This window comes from Petaurus breviceps, unplaced genomic scaffold, assembly GCF_028583685.1.
Source record: "Petaurus breviceps papuanus isolate PSGF00001 unplaced genomic scaffold, PetGlider_PUasm1.0 90994, whole genome shotgun sequence".
NCBI classification, from domain to species: Eukaryota; Metazoa; Chordata; class Mammalia; order Diprotodontia; family Petauridae; genus Petaurus; species Petaurus breviceps.
The window spans coordinates 86080-102567 of NW_027187393.1; the positions used below are offsets into that span (position 1 = coordinate 86080).

At 39.7% G+C, this 16488-nt stretch overlaps 1 protein-coding gene across 4 annotated transcripts in view; it reads left to right on the plus strand.

Annotated features, from left to right (window-relative positions):
• Positions 1–9789: 9789 nt before the first annotated feature.
• RDH12 (retinol dehydrogenase 12) overlaps positions 9790–16488 on the plus strand; it is a 14796-nt gene continuing 8097 nt past the window's right edge. For 2 of the 4 annotated variants that reach the window (XM_069077791.1, XM_069077794.1), the window contains exons 1-4: positions 9790–9972; positions 11483–11601; positions 12979–13134; positions 14654–14758. In XM_069077791.1, coding sequence (XP_068933892.1) covers positions 9905–9972; positions 11483–11601; positions 12979–13134; positions 14654–14758 — 448 coding nt within the window. In that variant the 5' untranslated portion in view covers positions 9790–9904. Of the gene's footprint in view, positions 9973–10015; positions 10209–11482; positions 11602–12978; positions 13135–14653; positions 14759–16488 lie in introns of those variants that run through there. The other 2 variants (XM_069077793.1, XM_069077790.1) reach the window with 2 other exon arrangements.

Sequence of the window (16488 nt, forward strand, 5' to 3'; positions counted from 1 at the left end):
AGGGGGATAATAACACTTACCCCCCTCCCCTCCTGTCACGCCAGGGTTGTTGTGAGGATAAAGTGAAATAATAATTGGAAATCGCTTAGTACAGTGCCTGGCACATGATAAGCATTATATAAATGTTACGTAGCATTATCTTTGGCCCAGCCAGGTAGTGCAGCTGAGGAACTGGACTCAGGAGGACCTGAGTTCAAATACAACCTCAGACATTACTAGCTACATGACTCTGGATAAGTCCCTTTAAAGAGGTTTTGGGGTAGAGGTTTGGTGTGCAGGTACCCTGAAAATGCCAAGGCAGAGTCTCCTGTAATGAATTCACACACTTAAACCGTCTTTCAGTCAAGAGGCAGTTTACTGTAACACCAATAGTAGTGGGCAAAGTTCCTTTCAGGGAGCTTGCCACCTAATGGGGGTGAATTTAGAGCTTACATAGAAAATGGGCATGAGAAAGGAATTCCAGGGATACTAATTAGTTAATGCAGTGGGTCCAAGTGTCTTTGGGAATTATGGATGGGAAAAGTGTAGGGAGTATACCAGACATTGAGGGAATTGTCAGAGGTATGGAGCTTGGGGATCTGCCACAAGGAAGAGTCCTTGGGTCAGTCAGGGACACAAATCTTTGGGCCAGGCACTGATCTGATAAGAGAAAGTGTTCTGCAACAAGAGAAAATTTTTTTACAGGACAGGGGCCTACTGAGAAATTGGGAGCCTTCCAAAGACATAATCTTAGGACTGGAGCTCGAGCACCCCATCACCTCCACCCTATTTGCCTCAGTCTCCTCATCTGTAAAGTGAGGTAGAGAAGAAAATAGCAAACCACTCTAGTATTTTTGCCAAGAAAACCCCAAATGATGTCACAAAGAGTCAGACACCACTAATCAATCAAAAAATATTATCTTTATCATCATTATTATATAACTTGGGGGAGAGGGGAAGGGTGGGTTGTGTTTCAAGGATAGTGCTCTGTAGTAAAAGCTGACATTTATGTAGTTTGTCACATGTTTTCTCTCCCCCAAGTTATATGCCCTATGCTTGCAGCACTACTTAACACTTTCACTTACTTCACTGGAACCCCACAATGATCTGGTATACAATATCATTTGGTTTTTTTTTTTCATTTTAATTTTTCCCAATTACATGTTAAAACTATTTTAACATTCTTTTTTGAAATTTTAAGTTCCAAATTTCCTCATTCTCTTCTCCCTCATTGAGAAGGCAAGCAATTTGACATAGGCTGTACATGTGTAGCATCTAACTGTTTTTAAAAGTGTAATTGTTTTGTGTAGTCAGCATTTCATTTTTCTTTTCTAGACTTTTCAAACCTAAACTCATGAAAAGTTAGGTTTTAAAAGATGAAAATAACAAATGTTTAATTTTATTTTCAGTCCTAATTCTCTCCTCTTACCTTCAACTTAATAGACTTTAAAGGGAAAGACAGTTTCTACTCTTTCTCTCTTCTAAACATGTGGCTTTGGACCCCAACATCTTTCCTTGAACTTCTCTTCAAGGAAGAAAAGGATTTCTTTCCTTTATACCCTCCCTTCCACTGCCCAAATATGGTAACTATGGGTACATGGCATCAAGTACATGTGCTTGTGTAGGTGTCCCTGAGATTGGACCTCAAATCTCTGGTTATCTTTTGTGCTTTGGGTGTCTTTACCTAACCAATCCAAGTGACTACCTCAAGAGGTCAGGAGCTCTTGGGTCTGAGAGCTGATTGTTCAGCAGGAGGTGATCTCTGAAACAACTTTTTTTTTTTTCTGTTTGGAGGGGGGAAGGCAGGGCAATTGGGGTTAAGTGATTGTCCAAGGTCATACAGCTAGTAAGTGTTAAATGTCTGAGGCTGTATTTGAACTCAGGTCTCCCTGACTCCAGGGCAGATGCTCTATTCACTGTGCCACCTAGCCTCCCCTGAAACAACTTCTTGAATGAGAAGATGACCACCTCCTGGAGTCTGAGCCCAAGCAGAAAATAAAGACCTTGAGCAAACTGTCCAGACATTTCTTATGGTGCAGCAATTATTCTCAGCACATTGATATACCAAAATATGTTTAGCAATTTCTCAATTGATGGGTATATGTTGGTTGGTTGTTGTCCTTTGTTCTCAAATGACATCATTATGCTAGTCAGCTTTCAATGTATCTGACTGTGACTGATCAGAACAATATGAGCTTGGAATGTTCTACCACAGTGGAAAATAAATAATCGATGTAGATATATGGGGTGGATTCTCTACATGTAACTTTAGTCCCAAAGTCCATTGGTATGGGAATTTTCTCCTCATTGGTGGAAATCAATCCCCTACCCTTTGTGTAGGTACATTAACAGTCCTTAGAATTTCTAATATTACAAATAAATCAAATTGTTAGTCTTTTAACCCTTGTTCTAGTTTTGCTTTTTTTTCTTCCTTTTTTTTTTTAAATAATATGCCATAGAGAAAGAGTTTTCTAAACTGTCATCACATCCTCTGGAAGTTCACAAAGCAATTTCCACAAACTATTGGATATTTTTTAGGTCAGCTTCTACATAAATGTTGTTGTTGAGTCATTTTTCGGTCATGTCCAACTCTTCCTGACCTCATTTGGGATTTTCTTGGCAAAGATACTGGAGTGGTTTGCCATTTCCTTTTCTAGATCATTTTACAGATAAAGAAACTGAGGCAAATAGGGTTAAGTGACTTGCCCAAGGTCACCTAGCTCGTAAGTATCTGAGAACAGATTTGAACATGCATTCACTTTTTAAAAAAAGAAAACCAAAGTCAACAAAAGTTAATCCTAATAAGATGAATTTATTACAACTCTTTCTGGGTAGGCAATAGTGGAGTGTGCTGGGAGAAGGATGCAGCAGAAAGCAGACCTAGGTGCCAGGAGTAAGGGATGATTCATTGAGCCTCACTTCCTTCCTGCTCCTCCACCTCCACATTAACCTTTAGCCCAAAGGGCTGAGCACCAAACTCCTCCTTTGACTAGGGAAGGGAATCTGTGGGTGGAGGTCACAATCCTTTGCTAGAGAGAAAGAGTAGTTTTCTGGCAGATGCTCTGTCCTTCAGGAAGTCCATGTTACTATACCCTTATGAACATGAAAACCTGCAAAGGTTTCCTGGTAGTCAGACCCCTCTCAGAGTCTGCTTGAAGTGTCTTTGTTGTTGTTTGGTCATGTCTAACACACTTTGTGACCCCATTTGGGGTTTTCTTTGCAAAGATACTGGTATGGTTTACCATTTCTTTCTCCAGCTCATTTTGCAGATGATGAAACTAAGGCAAACAGGGTGAAGAGACTTGCCCAGGATCACACAGCTAGTAAATGTGAGACTGGATTAGAACTCTGGTCTTCCTGACTCCATGCCCAGTACTCTATGCACTGCTTGTCTTAGGTCTCCCGTGATTCCTGGAGATAAGGAAGTGTCCTGGAGCCAGGTTGGGCAGTCACTAATAAATGAGGCACTGTTCTGTTCTGTTTCCTCACCTTTGGTCCTGGGTCCTAAAGAGATTTAAAGATTTGAGGGGACCTATTTCTCTCATGTTTTCCTCTTCACTTTTTGAGGCAGTGTTGTATACTGGAAAGCATACAAGATTTGAAATCTGGGGACATGGGTTCAAATCCTGTCTCTGCCACTCACTACTGCCTGTATGATCTTAGGTTGGTCGTTTAAATCACTCTGTATCTCAAGAGTTAAATAAAGGGGTTGACTAATTGATCTTGAAAGTCCTTTTCCTACCTTGTTGTGAGGATAAAATATACTAGCACATAGTAGGCACTATATAAATACTTAATCACTTCCCTTTCACCTCTAAATTTATGATTCTATGATAATTAAACTAATACAGCTCAAACAGATGCTATGTCTTGCAGCTGGACTTCGATGTCTCTGGAAGAGAGAGTGAAGCTGACAACTTTGTGCAACTATGCCTCACTTAAATCCAATTCATACATAAGTCAAGACATCACCTGGAATGCCATTGATTCTCTTTGAGACCAAAAGACCACCATCAACAACAACAATGTATAACAAACCCCGAGGAAGGCCACTTGTAAGAGGGATATAGAGAGAGATATAGAGTTGGCCCATCTCACATTTCCAGAGACTGTATTTGAGTACTCAATCCCTCACTCTCCTAACTAAAGGAGTATTGGACTTGGAATTATGCCTCTTCAGAGGTTCCCAAACTCATTTGGCCTACTACCCCCTTAAAAAACAAACAAATAAAAAAACTACTCATCTTTTTTTAACCCTTTAATGATTTTTTTTTGAAATTTGCATAATTTCAAACTATTACCATCCTCCTAGATTGTTCCAGAGCCCCCCAAGGGGTATCTCCCACTTTGTGAACCTATACATTAGATATTGGAAATATGAGCAAATGAATTAAGATATGTAAAGTGCTTTGCAAATCTTAAAGATCCATATATAAATGCTACTAGCTAGGTGGCAAAGTGAATAGAATCCTGAGTCTGGAGTCAGGAAGACTCATCTTCACGAGTTCAAATCTTGCCTCAGACACATACTATCTGTGTGACCTTAGGCAAGTCACTTAACTGTTTACCTCGGGTCCTCATCTGTAAAATGAGTTGTAGAAGGAAATGGAAAATCACTCCAGTATCCAGGAAAACCCCATATGGGGTCACAAAGAGTCAAACACCCAACTGAAAACAACTAAACAACGCTACTATGATTATTTTGGGATTCAGGATTAAAAAGCTATTTCCTTGGTCATTATGTTTTCCCTGCCAGGTAAGTGTGGAAGAAGAAGGTGGAAAATAGTTCCACTGAATAGGATCTGTTAGTTAAATCTCAACTAGTTTAGCAACTCTTCCCCCCCCCCCATATACTTATCACACAAAATATAGTCAGGAATAATGAGAAAATATATTTACTAAGACAAACAGGCAAAAGGGTAGTTGGAAGAACCATACAGATTAATTTAGGGGATGGAATACTTTTAGTCACCTGTACTTCAAAATTAGGGAGCTCTGCTATACAGAACAGGATAAAATCTCAGCTCACTATATTTTAGCCAATGAGTTCTCCTTTAGTAGTCTCTGATAGTACAGAACCTGGGATTCAAGGGACTAGTTGGAGTGCCAGCTTTTTCCCCACATGTCTGCAGCTTGGTGGGGCATGAGAGAAGGTCTGTTTTCCATTCAGTATTTAAAATCCACATCTTGCTGTTTCTTGCCTCATCTCTCCTTCTTCCCCATCTTCTCTCTCCCAGAGGTCTCTTAGCCAATCAGGAGTCACATCTCTCTGTTCCTGAGTTGTCCTTCAGACTACCAATAAGCAGCTCATTCACTCCACGGGTTGAGGGTGAGAAAGAAGCTACACTTATTTAAGATTTGTTTTGTAAAGGTATAAGGTATAGGAACAATTCATTAGGACAGAGGACTTGAGTAAGGAAATTCTCTTTACGCAGTTGGGCAACTACTCTGCTTCCAGAGCACGGAAGTTCACACAACAGTATGTGTCAGAGACAAAGTTTCAATTCAGGCCTTCCTGGCTTTGAGGACAGTTTTCTATTCATTACTCCACACTGCTTCTGTGTTATAGAATTGTAATAAATTCTCAATTTTAATTGAATAGAATGCCCACTAAGAGGGGCAGCTAGGTGGTGCAGGGCTCTGGGCCTAGAGCCAAGAAGACTCATCTTCCTGAGCTCAAATCTGGTCTCAGAAAATTACTAGCTGTGTGACTCTGGGTAAGTCCCCTTCACCCTGTTGGCCTCAGTTTTCTCATCTGTAAAATGAGCCAGAGAAGGAAATGGAAAACCACTTCAGTATTTGCCAAGAAAAACCCAAATGAGGTCACGAAGAACCAAACACCCAACTGAAAATGATCTAACAATAATACTCACCAAAAACATTATTTGCATAGATTGTTTTATGAAAAGTAGAGTATTATTGCTTTTAAATAAAAAGAGAACCATTGCTACATAAAGTTTGGAAACCACCACTCTCAAGGGTCAAAGTCACAAGACAAGATTGAGACTTTTTCAAATGCAGGTAAGAAACTTTATCACCCCATGTGATTCAATTTAGTGATGGGAACAGAGAATGCCATTCACTAACCATCAATCAACGACTCAGTCAATATATATTAAACTCTTACTATGTGCCACATACTGTGCTAAAGCATCTCACCTAACTATCTGGAGTCTATAATGGAACTGCAATATTCTCCTTCTTAGAGGTGCATACAGGTACCCCCATTAAAACCTTCCCCATAACATCCCTTTGTCCTACCACAAAGGAGCTCTACCCTCTACCCCCACCCTACTACTGCCAGATGCCTCCTGCAACATGGAAGTAAGCCCTTACCACCCTTATAACACATGCCCTTTAAATCTTAAAGTTAACTAACTTAGGATATTGCGCAGGCAGTGCCTTCCCCAGCTTTCATTCTAACTTAAAACTAATTTGAAATTTGAGTTTCAAATTTTCTCTTCCCTCCCCCCCACGGCAGCATACAATCAAGTATAGTATCTGCCAATACTTTCACATTAGACATTAGTCAGGTTATAAAGAAAGATTGTATCAGATGGAATGAACAATGGGAAAGAGAAAACAAAACTAAACAAGAAAAAGAAAAAGAGCGGGTAGTTTGCTTCAATCTGGATTCAAACTCAGTTCTTTCTCTGGATGTAGACATCTCTATCCATCATGAATCTTTTGGGGTTGATTTATAACCCTGAATTGCTGAGAAGAGTCCAGTCTATTAAAGTTGGTTGTCACACATACATTGTTATCTGTAATTGTGTACAAATTTCTCCTGGCTCTACTCTTCTCATTCAGCATCAGTTCGTATAAGCCTCTCCAGGCAGATATGAAGTCCATCTGCTCCTTGTTTCTTATAGCACAATAGTATTCTATTACATGCATATACCACAACTTGTTCAGCCATTCCCCAATTGATGGGCACCCCCTTAATTTCCAATTCTTTGCTACCACAAAAAGAGCGGCTATAAATATTTTTGTATGACATCGAATTTTACTTTTTATTATGAAGATCATTTTTAATCATATTAAGTTATTTCTGTATTTCTTCTTTAGGCCCTCATTATATAATCTAAACACTAAATGACTGGGATGTTTTATATCCCTTTCACCTATTAACCCATGATACTGGAATGTATTTCTCTTGGACTTTTCTGTCCCTGGGTCAAACATATTCCACTGAATTATGATCAGAGGAGATGGGATTCAATATGAAAAACAATCAGAAGTCACTGTAGATTTTGGTATGGAGAGATCATCTCACCCAGGGTGATAGCTACCTCCTTTCTCATCCCGTTAGTTCCTTATGACTGCCTTTGCTCTGCTAGGGTGCAACAGTACTACTGTAGTGGCCCCTCTGACCTTTGGCACCTCTAACCCTATGTACATTCTCCTTTCTCAACCCCACTGATTTCTTACTGGCTCCTTTCTTCACCTATTTATACTCTTTTTTTCACTTCTTCCACCACTACTATTTCTTGTTGGAAAAAGACTCAGATTGGGCAGGCAACTCTAAAAATGTTATTTCTCTTAGCTGACAAGGAGTTTGTTAGTTTGTTTTTTTTTTTTGCTTCCCTCCGCTGTAACAACACAAAAAGAAAATGTTAACATCAGCTAGTGTGGTATGAAGGAAAAATGCACTCTTTAGGAAAATGCTCTGAATGCCGGATGACCAATACTCAAGACCAAGATCTGCCATTGACTACCTGTGCAACTTTGAGCAAATCACTCTCTCTGACCCTTAGTTTCTTCATTGGTAAAATATGCCTTAGTTTCCTCAAGTATAAAATGAAGGGCTAGGAACTGAAAGTTCCTTCTAGGTCTAAATCCTCTGGTATTATTTCTTTGAGTTATTCATTCATCGTTAATTACCTGCTATATGTCAGGAACTAAGCTAATTATTTTGGATACAAAGATAAAATGTAATCAGTCTCTACCCTTTAAAAGTTTACATTCTATAAAAAAGGGAAAAGGACCTAGATGTGCAAAATTATTTATAGCAGCCCTTTTCGTGGTGGCAAATAATGGAAATTGAAACTGGGGAATGATTGAACAAGCTATACCATATGAATGTAATGGAATACTATTGTACTATAAGAAATGGCAGATTTCAGAAAAACCTGTAAAGACTTGTATGAACTGAAGCAAAGTGAAATGAAAAGAATCAGGAAAACAATGTACACAGTATAAGCAGTATTGTGTGATGATCCACTATGAATGACTCAGCTTTTCTCAGTAACACAATGATAGAAGACAAGGACTCAGGAAGGAAATGCTATCCACATCAAGATAAAGAACTGATTGACTGAATGCAGATCAAATCAATACTTTCTTCACTTACTTTATTCTTTTCCGTGTTTTTTTTTTCCTTTTGATCTGTTTCTTATTTCACAACTGGAATTGTGAAATCTTATTTCTTAACATAAAAATATATCTTACATTTTACATATTTATATATACATGTTTCATATGTATAAACTATATCAAAGAGAGAGGGAGAAAGATTTTGGAACTCAAAATGTAAAAATGAATGCTAAAAATTGTCTTGACGAGTAATTAGGAAAAAATGCTATTTTAAAAAAACTTACATTATATTAAGGGAAACAATGTTCACACAGATGAGTAAAGACAAAATACTCTGGGACAGGAGGAGGACATTAGCAACTTTGGGATCAAAGGAGACCTTATCTAGGAGGCTACCTTTGAAAGAACTTTTTCATTCTCCAAAGAAGTGAAGTCTAGGCACAGAGATGGGAGGGAAAGAGCTATAAAATGTGAGGTATTATTGCTGTTGCTCATTTCTTCTGATTTCCCCACATAGTGCTCTTAGGAAAACAAAGCAGAGGATGAAAACAGTCTAACAGTGTAGAAGAGATTTCTGCTCAGAGATTAGGTGGACCAGAAAACCCCTAAGGTTCCTTCCAGCTCTATAATTCTGTAAGCAAGAATTCCTGTATAGATCTACAGCACTATTTTTATTCTACTGTATTTCAAATAACATCCCCTTTTATGTCATCTTTTCCCCATTAGAGTGTAAGCTCCTTGAGGAGACAGACTTAATTTTTTGTTTGTATTTGTATTCCCATTGATTAGCACAGTGCCTGAAATGTAGTAAGGATTTAATAAATGTTTTTAAATCTGTTTATCAGGTGGTACAGTGAATATAGCCCCAGACCTGGAGTCAGGAAGGTCTGAATTCAAATTTGACCTCAGACCCTTACTGTATGTATAATCCTGGGCAAGTCACTTAACCTCGGTTTGCCTCCATTTGTGAAATGGGGATAATGATAAAAGGATAAATAATCCTACCTCCTAGGGCTGTTGTGAGGATCAAATGAGATAATAATAGAGATAATAATGCATAGCACTATTGAATTCCACTATAGTAAGTTTTTTTAAAGTTACTTTTCAATATAAGACCCAGAGAGAGGGGTAAAAAAAAAAGTAAAGGGGGGGGGCAGCTAGGTGGAACAGTGAATAGAGCACGGGCCCTAGAGTCAGGAGGACCTGAGTTCAAATGTGGCTTCATACAACTAGCTGTGTGATCTTGGGCAAGTCACTTAATCCCAATTGCCTTGCTTTCCCCCTTCCAAAAAATAAATAAAAGTAAACAAACATTTAGAAAAATAAAATATGTTAGGGATATAAATGTGACGGGATGAGGGAGCTGCAAAGAAATGTCTCCAGTTTCCCCACATTCCTCCCCCTGAACCTTCTGACCCTTCCTCCCAGTTCCATTTCAATAGTTAGTAATTGGACTACATGTCCCAGCAGGCCACGCTCTCACAACTCACAAATTTAATTCAGATTCTGAGTCGGGCTCAGATCTAATCTGCTGGGAGTAGAAGAGTAAACCCACGGCCAGAAACCTGAGAGAAGTTAGTTACTACAGCAGGAGCGGCAGGTTGGAAAGATGATAGTCATCTTGGTGCTGCTCACCTCCTTCCTTCCCTTCCTGTACATGGCAGTTCCCTACATCAGGTCTGTGTTCATTCATTGGCTCACTAAAAATCTTTACTTGTTCCTGAATCAGGGATCACTTCTATTGAGAGAGGAGAAAGTGATGAAGGCAGACTGGGAGAAATGAGTGGGAGTAGGAACTACAGGAAGGCAGTGGTTATGGATACCACCCTGAAAGATGAGAAAAGAGGTCAAGACAATTTGCCAAGTGCATCGTACAAGTGGAGGATGGGTGATTTTGAATCCTTTAGGGACTGGTAAGAAGAGTGAATGACTTTAAGTGGATAACTTGCTGTTGGAATCTAACTGTGTGTTATGCATGTCTCCTTGTCTACTAAGCATCCCTAGTTCAAATGGTGCTGTTGAATGACATGGGTCATGATTGTTGAGGGATTAATTAATGAATGCTTAGGGGAATTCTGGGAAAGAAATGAATAAACTCTTTTTTTCCTTTGAAACTCCCAAATCTCCATAGACCTAGTTTCTCATTTTGTTTTGTGATTTCTCTGTTGTGGTTAGACTTCTGTAGATGTCAAGGGCTGCTTGTTCTGAAGGGAAAATTTGGGAATTGTCGATAATCAAAAAGTCTTAAAGAGAAGGAAGAGCCACATCCCATTTTGAAGCCAAAGCATCCTTCAGGGCTTTGATATTGGTCTTTCATTTGAACCATGAGTGTGCAGCTATGGGCAATAGGGAGGAGCTCTGGTCTCAAGAATTCTGTCAGTCAGTTAACAAGTATTTATTAAGTGTTGGGATTACCACTACAGTAGAATAACAGCATTGTACCTCAGATGGTTGGTTTCCTAGATGCAATGAGAAGTAAAGAGATGGCTAGAGCTGACTATTCCTATGGTCAAAGTCATAGTCATGGATTGCATTGTTCAGAATTTTTCCAGTGGTCCTGGGCAGATTAATTGATACAGCTAAAGTTTGTTAAGCGTATTATACTTGGGGTGATATGTATTATTTATATGGTATTGATAAAGTAGGGAACCTACTTTTAAAGAACCTCAGGAATAACCATAAATACCTCAGGGATGTTACAGAGGGGATTCCTGCTCAAGAGATCTGGCCAAGTGTCCAGTTCCCTCAAGTTCCTGTGACTCTATGTCCTCTGTTACCTCATGGACTTGTTTTTTAGTTTTCTGGTCTCTGCTCCTAGTAGGGGAACTTTATTCTAATTTAGCTTAAGAATATTTTAGTTGATTATATTTTAAATATCACTTAGTATAAGCATAAGGAACAATAACAAAGGAAAAATACAAACAAAACAAATCAAACAAAGCCCTCATCCTCTGTTTATCCCTTGTTCATAGGCATATATCACCCTCTAGCAGAGAGTTCCAACAGATTGCCTCACTTAGCAATCTATTGACCTTAAGAGGGCAATTAAGGTTAAGGAGCATGTTCTTTGTGTCATGCTTATTGCATAGAGAAAGAATGGAAGACCTCTACAGTCATTTCTTGTGCAAGTCATATAGGGACTGGAAAAGAAAACGAGTTTTAATAACCTTTGCTCTTGTATCTATAGGAAATGCTTTGCTGGTGGAGTTTGTACATCAACTGTGCAACTTCCTGGAAAGGTAGTTGTGGTCACTGGAGCCAACACAGGCATTGGAAAGGAGACAGCCAAAGATCTTGCTTGTAGAGGCAAGTCAATGTTTTCCCGGTTTTTGTCTTTTTTCCTGTTGCTGTCCCCCACTTCCTCCCATTTCACCTGTCTTTGCTGTTAGCTGCTCTTGTTTTGGAGGCATGTGACTAGGAGTTCAAGAATATGTTTATTAAGTTTCCTCATGTGTAAGATGGAGGGGTTGGATGTTTTTTGTTCCATAAGCCCCTTTCTTTCTTTTTTTTTTTTTTAAGCAATTGGGGTTAAGTAACTTGCTCAAGGTTACATGGCCAGTTATTTCTGGGTGTGGTGCTGAGTACCTGAGCTGGGGATTTGATCCTTCAGGTCATCCTGACACTGGGGCCGGTGCTCTTACTCTCTGTGCTACCTGGCTGCCCCCATAAGCCCCTTTCAACAACAAAAAAAAATGTGTTGTGAATCTAAATTACCCTGGAGATTCATTTTTATTTAATTTATTATTTAATAGTATATTTATATTATTTTACATATTAAATATATATATTATTTAATAGTATATTTAATAGTAATATTTAATATGCTACTCATAACATTCTTTACAATTATTTACAGCTTTGTGGCACTTAAAAAATTTTTAGCTCAAATATCATAGACTAAAGGTATCAAGCATGGAACCTGAGTCACACTGTGGCCAGAATCATGAGTGAGGCTGTAATTGGGAAATTTAATTAGGAAATATTTAATAGAATAAATAAAAATGCAAGAGAACATAGATAATGTTAACATGAAGTTTTCTAAGTCAATAGGAATTTTTCAAGGATCCTTATGTTTAATTTAGTGGCCCCAGTTTCTGTTTAAGTTTGCCTTAGACCATTGTTGAAAACTGGTGAAGATTGGGGACAACTTAATGGGAATCTCTGATCCAGTGATGTTGAAAGTCTCTTCTAGGAATAGAATTCTATGACTCTACTGTAATGATTCAGAATCAGGAGGTTTAAATCAAATGGGATCACTGACTTGTTTTGTGACCTTCTGTAAACATTCTCTACTTATTGCCTCTTCTCATAGCTTGATGGGTATAATTACACTAGTACTAGTATTTATATAATTTTACTGTCTCTTACCAGAAAAGCTGCAACCATATTTTCAACATTCATGTAATTTCTCCTCTCCTTCCCATTAGTAAAACATACAAAGGACTAAATTACAACCTAGAATCATGCTAATGTTAATGTTAATAGATCTGAGTCCACAGGTTCCTGAAAACTTTGTAAGATGTTAAATCTTCACCATTATGTTGAAGAACATAGTCCACTTAACCCCCTTGAGAGTATTCAGCTCTGGATATATAGCCTCATTAGCCACCTCCTAACTCATCCAGAAGTATTTATCCCCAGAGATGAGATTAATTGTTTTTTTTTCCTCTTTCCTCTGCATAGGAGCCAGAGTATATATTGCCTGCCGGGATATACTAAAGGGAGAGTCAGCAGCCAGTGAGATCCGGGCTGCAACAAAGAACCAGCAGGTGTTTGTGCGGAAACTGGACTTGTCTGACACCAAGTCAATTCGAGCCTTTGCTCAGGGTTTCCTTACAGGTAATGGGGGAGCAAGGTTGTTGTTTATCTTTCATTCTTTTTTTTTTGTCTTTTTGGAGGTGGGAAGGCAGGGCAATTGGGGTTAAGTAACTTGCTTAAGGTCACACAGCTAGTAAGTGTTAAGTGTCTGAGACTGGATTTGAACTCAGGTCCTTCTGACTCCAGGGCCAGTGCTCTATTCACTGTACCACCTACCTACCCCTATCTTTCATTCTTGAAGAGGACCATGACATCAGGAAGGTGATGCTGTGACTTGCAAGTGAATTGGATTTGTGCAAAGTCACCAGACTCACTCTTTCCTTCCAAGTCATTTGGTTCCAGTAGCAAGATGTAGATCAGGAAGACTGGAGATGGCCCTAGATGCAGTGGGGGACCTTTCTTACTTTTTCTCAGGCTTCAGTTTGACTGAGGCAAAGTCCATTCAGTGATTAAGGCTAAGCTGAAAAATGAGGCAAAGAATGACCCTAAAAAAAAAAAAACAGCAACAATCTGGGAGGGGAAGACCCTCAAGGTTTCTGGCCAAAACAGAAATAATTGCTATCAACATTCACTCTGAGTCAGTCAGGACCCAAACAATGACCAAATGATATTTGGGACCTATTTTTGGCCAATCAACTATTGCCAGAGTGATTGGAATGTAAGGCAGGATCCTTAAAAAAGAAATCTAGTCCTTAAACCCCAAAATATAAGCTAGAGAAGAAAGAAGACAGGTTGTAGGAATGACTCCTTCACCCAGAGATCTTCCACTTGCATCATCTTGGTCCCCACCCAGCTGGTTCTGCTGCTAGAACCAGCAGGACTGGATGGGGAAGCAAGAGAAAGGCAGGTAGACAACTGGGTGGGGTACCTTATTTTCCTCTAGCTTCAGTTGTGGGAAGATGGGAAAAGCTAGGCTCCTTGCCTGGGCTTGAACTTCAAGTTGTGGAACCAGTGTTGCAGAGTCCCTACATTGTCCTTTATTGTTTGATGGTCTTAGAACCAACAACATTTTGTGGCCATAGGTGCACTAGGTGGGGCATATCTGGTGCTGCATTTTGGGATCATGGAAGATGAATAACCAGGTTTTACCTGCTATTCAAAAAGGTTCATGAGCAAGACTTAAGGGGAGAGCACAATCCAAGATGAAAGCCCTAGATGATATGCCATCTAGACAGTTACTAGTGGGGACGATTATACACAATGGTTTGTAACTCTGTCAATGAGCAAGCACACTTTGGTTCTTCCTATTGTGTGTTGTCTCTTCTAACTAAATGGTAAGTTCCTCATGGGGCAGGGACTGTCTTTCTTTTTATTAATTGTATATCAGGCACTTTAGGACAGTGCCTGGCACATAGTAGGTATTTAATGTTTATTGGATTAGATTGGATTGGATTGAGAGAATCCTCTGTGGAACCAACATTATGTAGTCATGAATAAAGGCACAGGGCAGGTGCCCAGGGTCTTAATAGTTAGCATTGTGGCAGGCTGGTATTGGTCTCCCTTACTCATGATTCATTCTCCTTTTGTTGTGCTTTGCCAGATGAAAAGCAGCTCCACATACTAATTAATAATGCAGGGGTGATGATGTGTCCCTACTCAAAGACAGCAGATGGCTTTGAGACCCACTTTGGAGTCAACCACTTGGGTAAGTCATTTTCCCATGGTGAGTGCTGACCTATTTATGCTCTTCCTATTCTCAAGCTCAGTCCAGAGAAATGAGTCCATATATGTCACCTCCTTTTGATGTACCTAGGTGTACCTAGAGCATGGGCCAGTTGTGCCTGGGACCCCTAGCTCACACTCATGTTTCTGTGGTATTCTCTTCTCCTATATGGATAATGTTAAGGGTTCAGAACTGTGACATCCAGCTATAGCATCTGGCAGAACTCTTTCCCCCAAATGCTAGGATTGTGCTGTGGGAATGTATTAGCACTAATGTTTACTCAGTTTTACATATTGAACACAAGCTGGGAGTCATTCTCATTCTTCCCATGCTCCTCATACAAATCAAGATTCATCCTTTGGACAAATCTGAACCCATGGTGGATTTATTCCCAGACAAATCGTTGTTAGACTGCCCAGGGATCTACAGGTGAATACTTCCACAAATACATATGCTTTCTACATATTCATGTCATTCTCTAAATAATTCTCTTTTTCCCTCATCCTCACACTAGTATTTTGTTCTCATTTTTGGTATTCATTCAATAACTGCTCCATAGTCAACACAAATACTCAGGGGTCAACTTCCTAATGTGTCTGTTCCACCAATTAATTATCAGGATTAAGAGAATATTGTGACTATCCTGCATGACCTCAGGTAACTCCGATTATAAGCATCTAAGAGCCCTCAGCCCAATTGTGGACCTCAACTCTCTTCCTTGTTCTCCATGTAGACATGCCCCAAAACCAGTCTATGAATTTTCAATAGCTCTGTGGCAAGGAAAGGACTATAGGGCTATGGCAGATTGAATTAGTCACAATAAATTGGACAAACTAATATCAAGCAGATTGGTTATTGCTGGTTCATGTCTTTTTCCTGACCTCTTTTCTAAGATGAGATTTTTTTTACCCATATGAATCAGAACTTTCAGGAGATAGATACTGGGATGAATAGTTGCCAGTCTAGTGTGGGGGTGGCATCAGGCAGAACATATTGAGCAAGGTCGGGCCTGGGAAGCCAGGTATGGCTAGAAGGATCAGGCTAGAGGCAGAGCAGGTTATAGGTCAAGTTGAGAGAGACAGGAAAGACGAGAATATTGGGCAACCACACAGGTTGAAAAATCAGTCAGGAAGAGAGGTCAAGGCTGTTGTGTTAATGGACAGTTTGGGAGCTCTTGAAAAGAGTATTGGATTTGGAGGGAGACCCCTTAGGTTTGAATCTCAGTCCTGCTATTTGATGGGGCAGCTAGGTGGCTCAGTGGATAGAGGTAAGGAAGATTCATCTCCTGAGTTCAAATCTGGCCTCAGGCACTTATTAGCTGTGTGACCCTGGGCAAATCACTTAACCCTGTTTGCATATAGTGTCCTCATTTGTCAAATGACCTGGAGAAGGAAATGCAAACTACTCTAGTATCTCTGCCAAGAAAACCCCAAATGGGGTCACAAAGAGTTAGACATGACTTGACAGCAACCAGCTAATTAATACGTGTATGGACTTAGGCAAGTCAAAAATTCTCGGGGCCTGTTCCCTTGTCTATAAAATGAGGGGGTTGAACTGGATGACCTCACACATCACTTCCAAGTCTCAGTGTAGGCTCCTACAAGGCCTATGTGCCCTGTGCCCTCTTTTATTCTTCTTGTGTATGGCTTAGGTTCACATAAAATCATGGAGAGAGAGAGAGAGAGAGAGAGAGAGAGAGAGAGAGAGAGAGA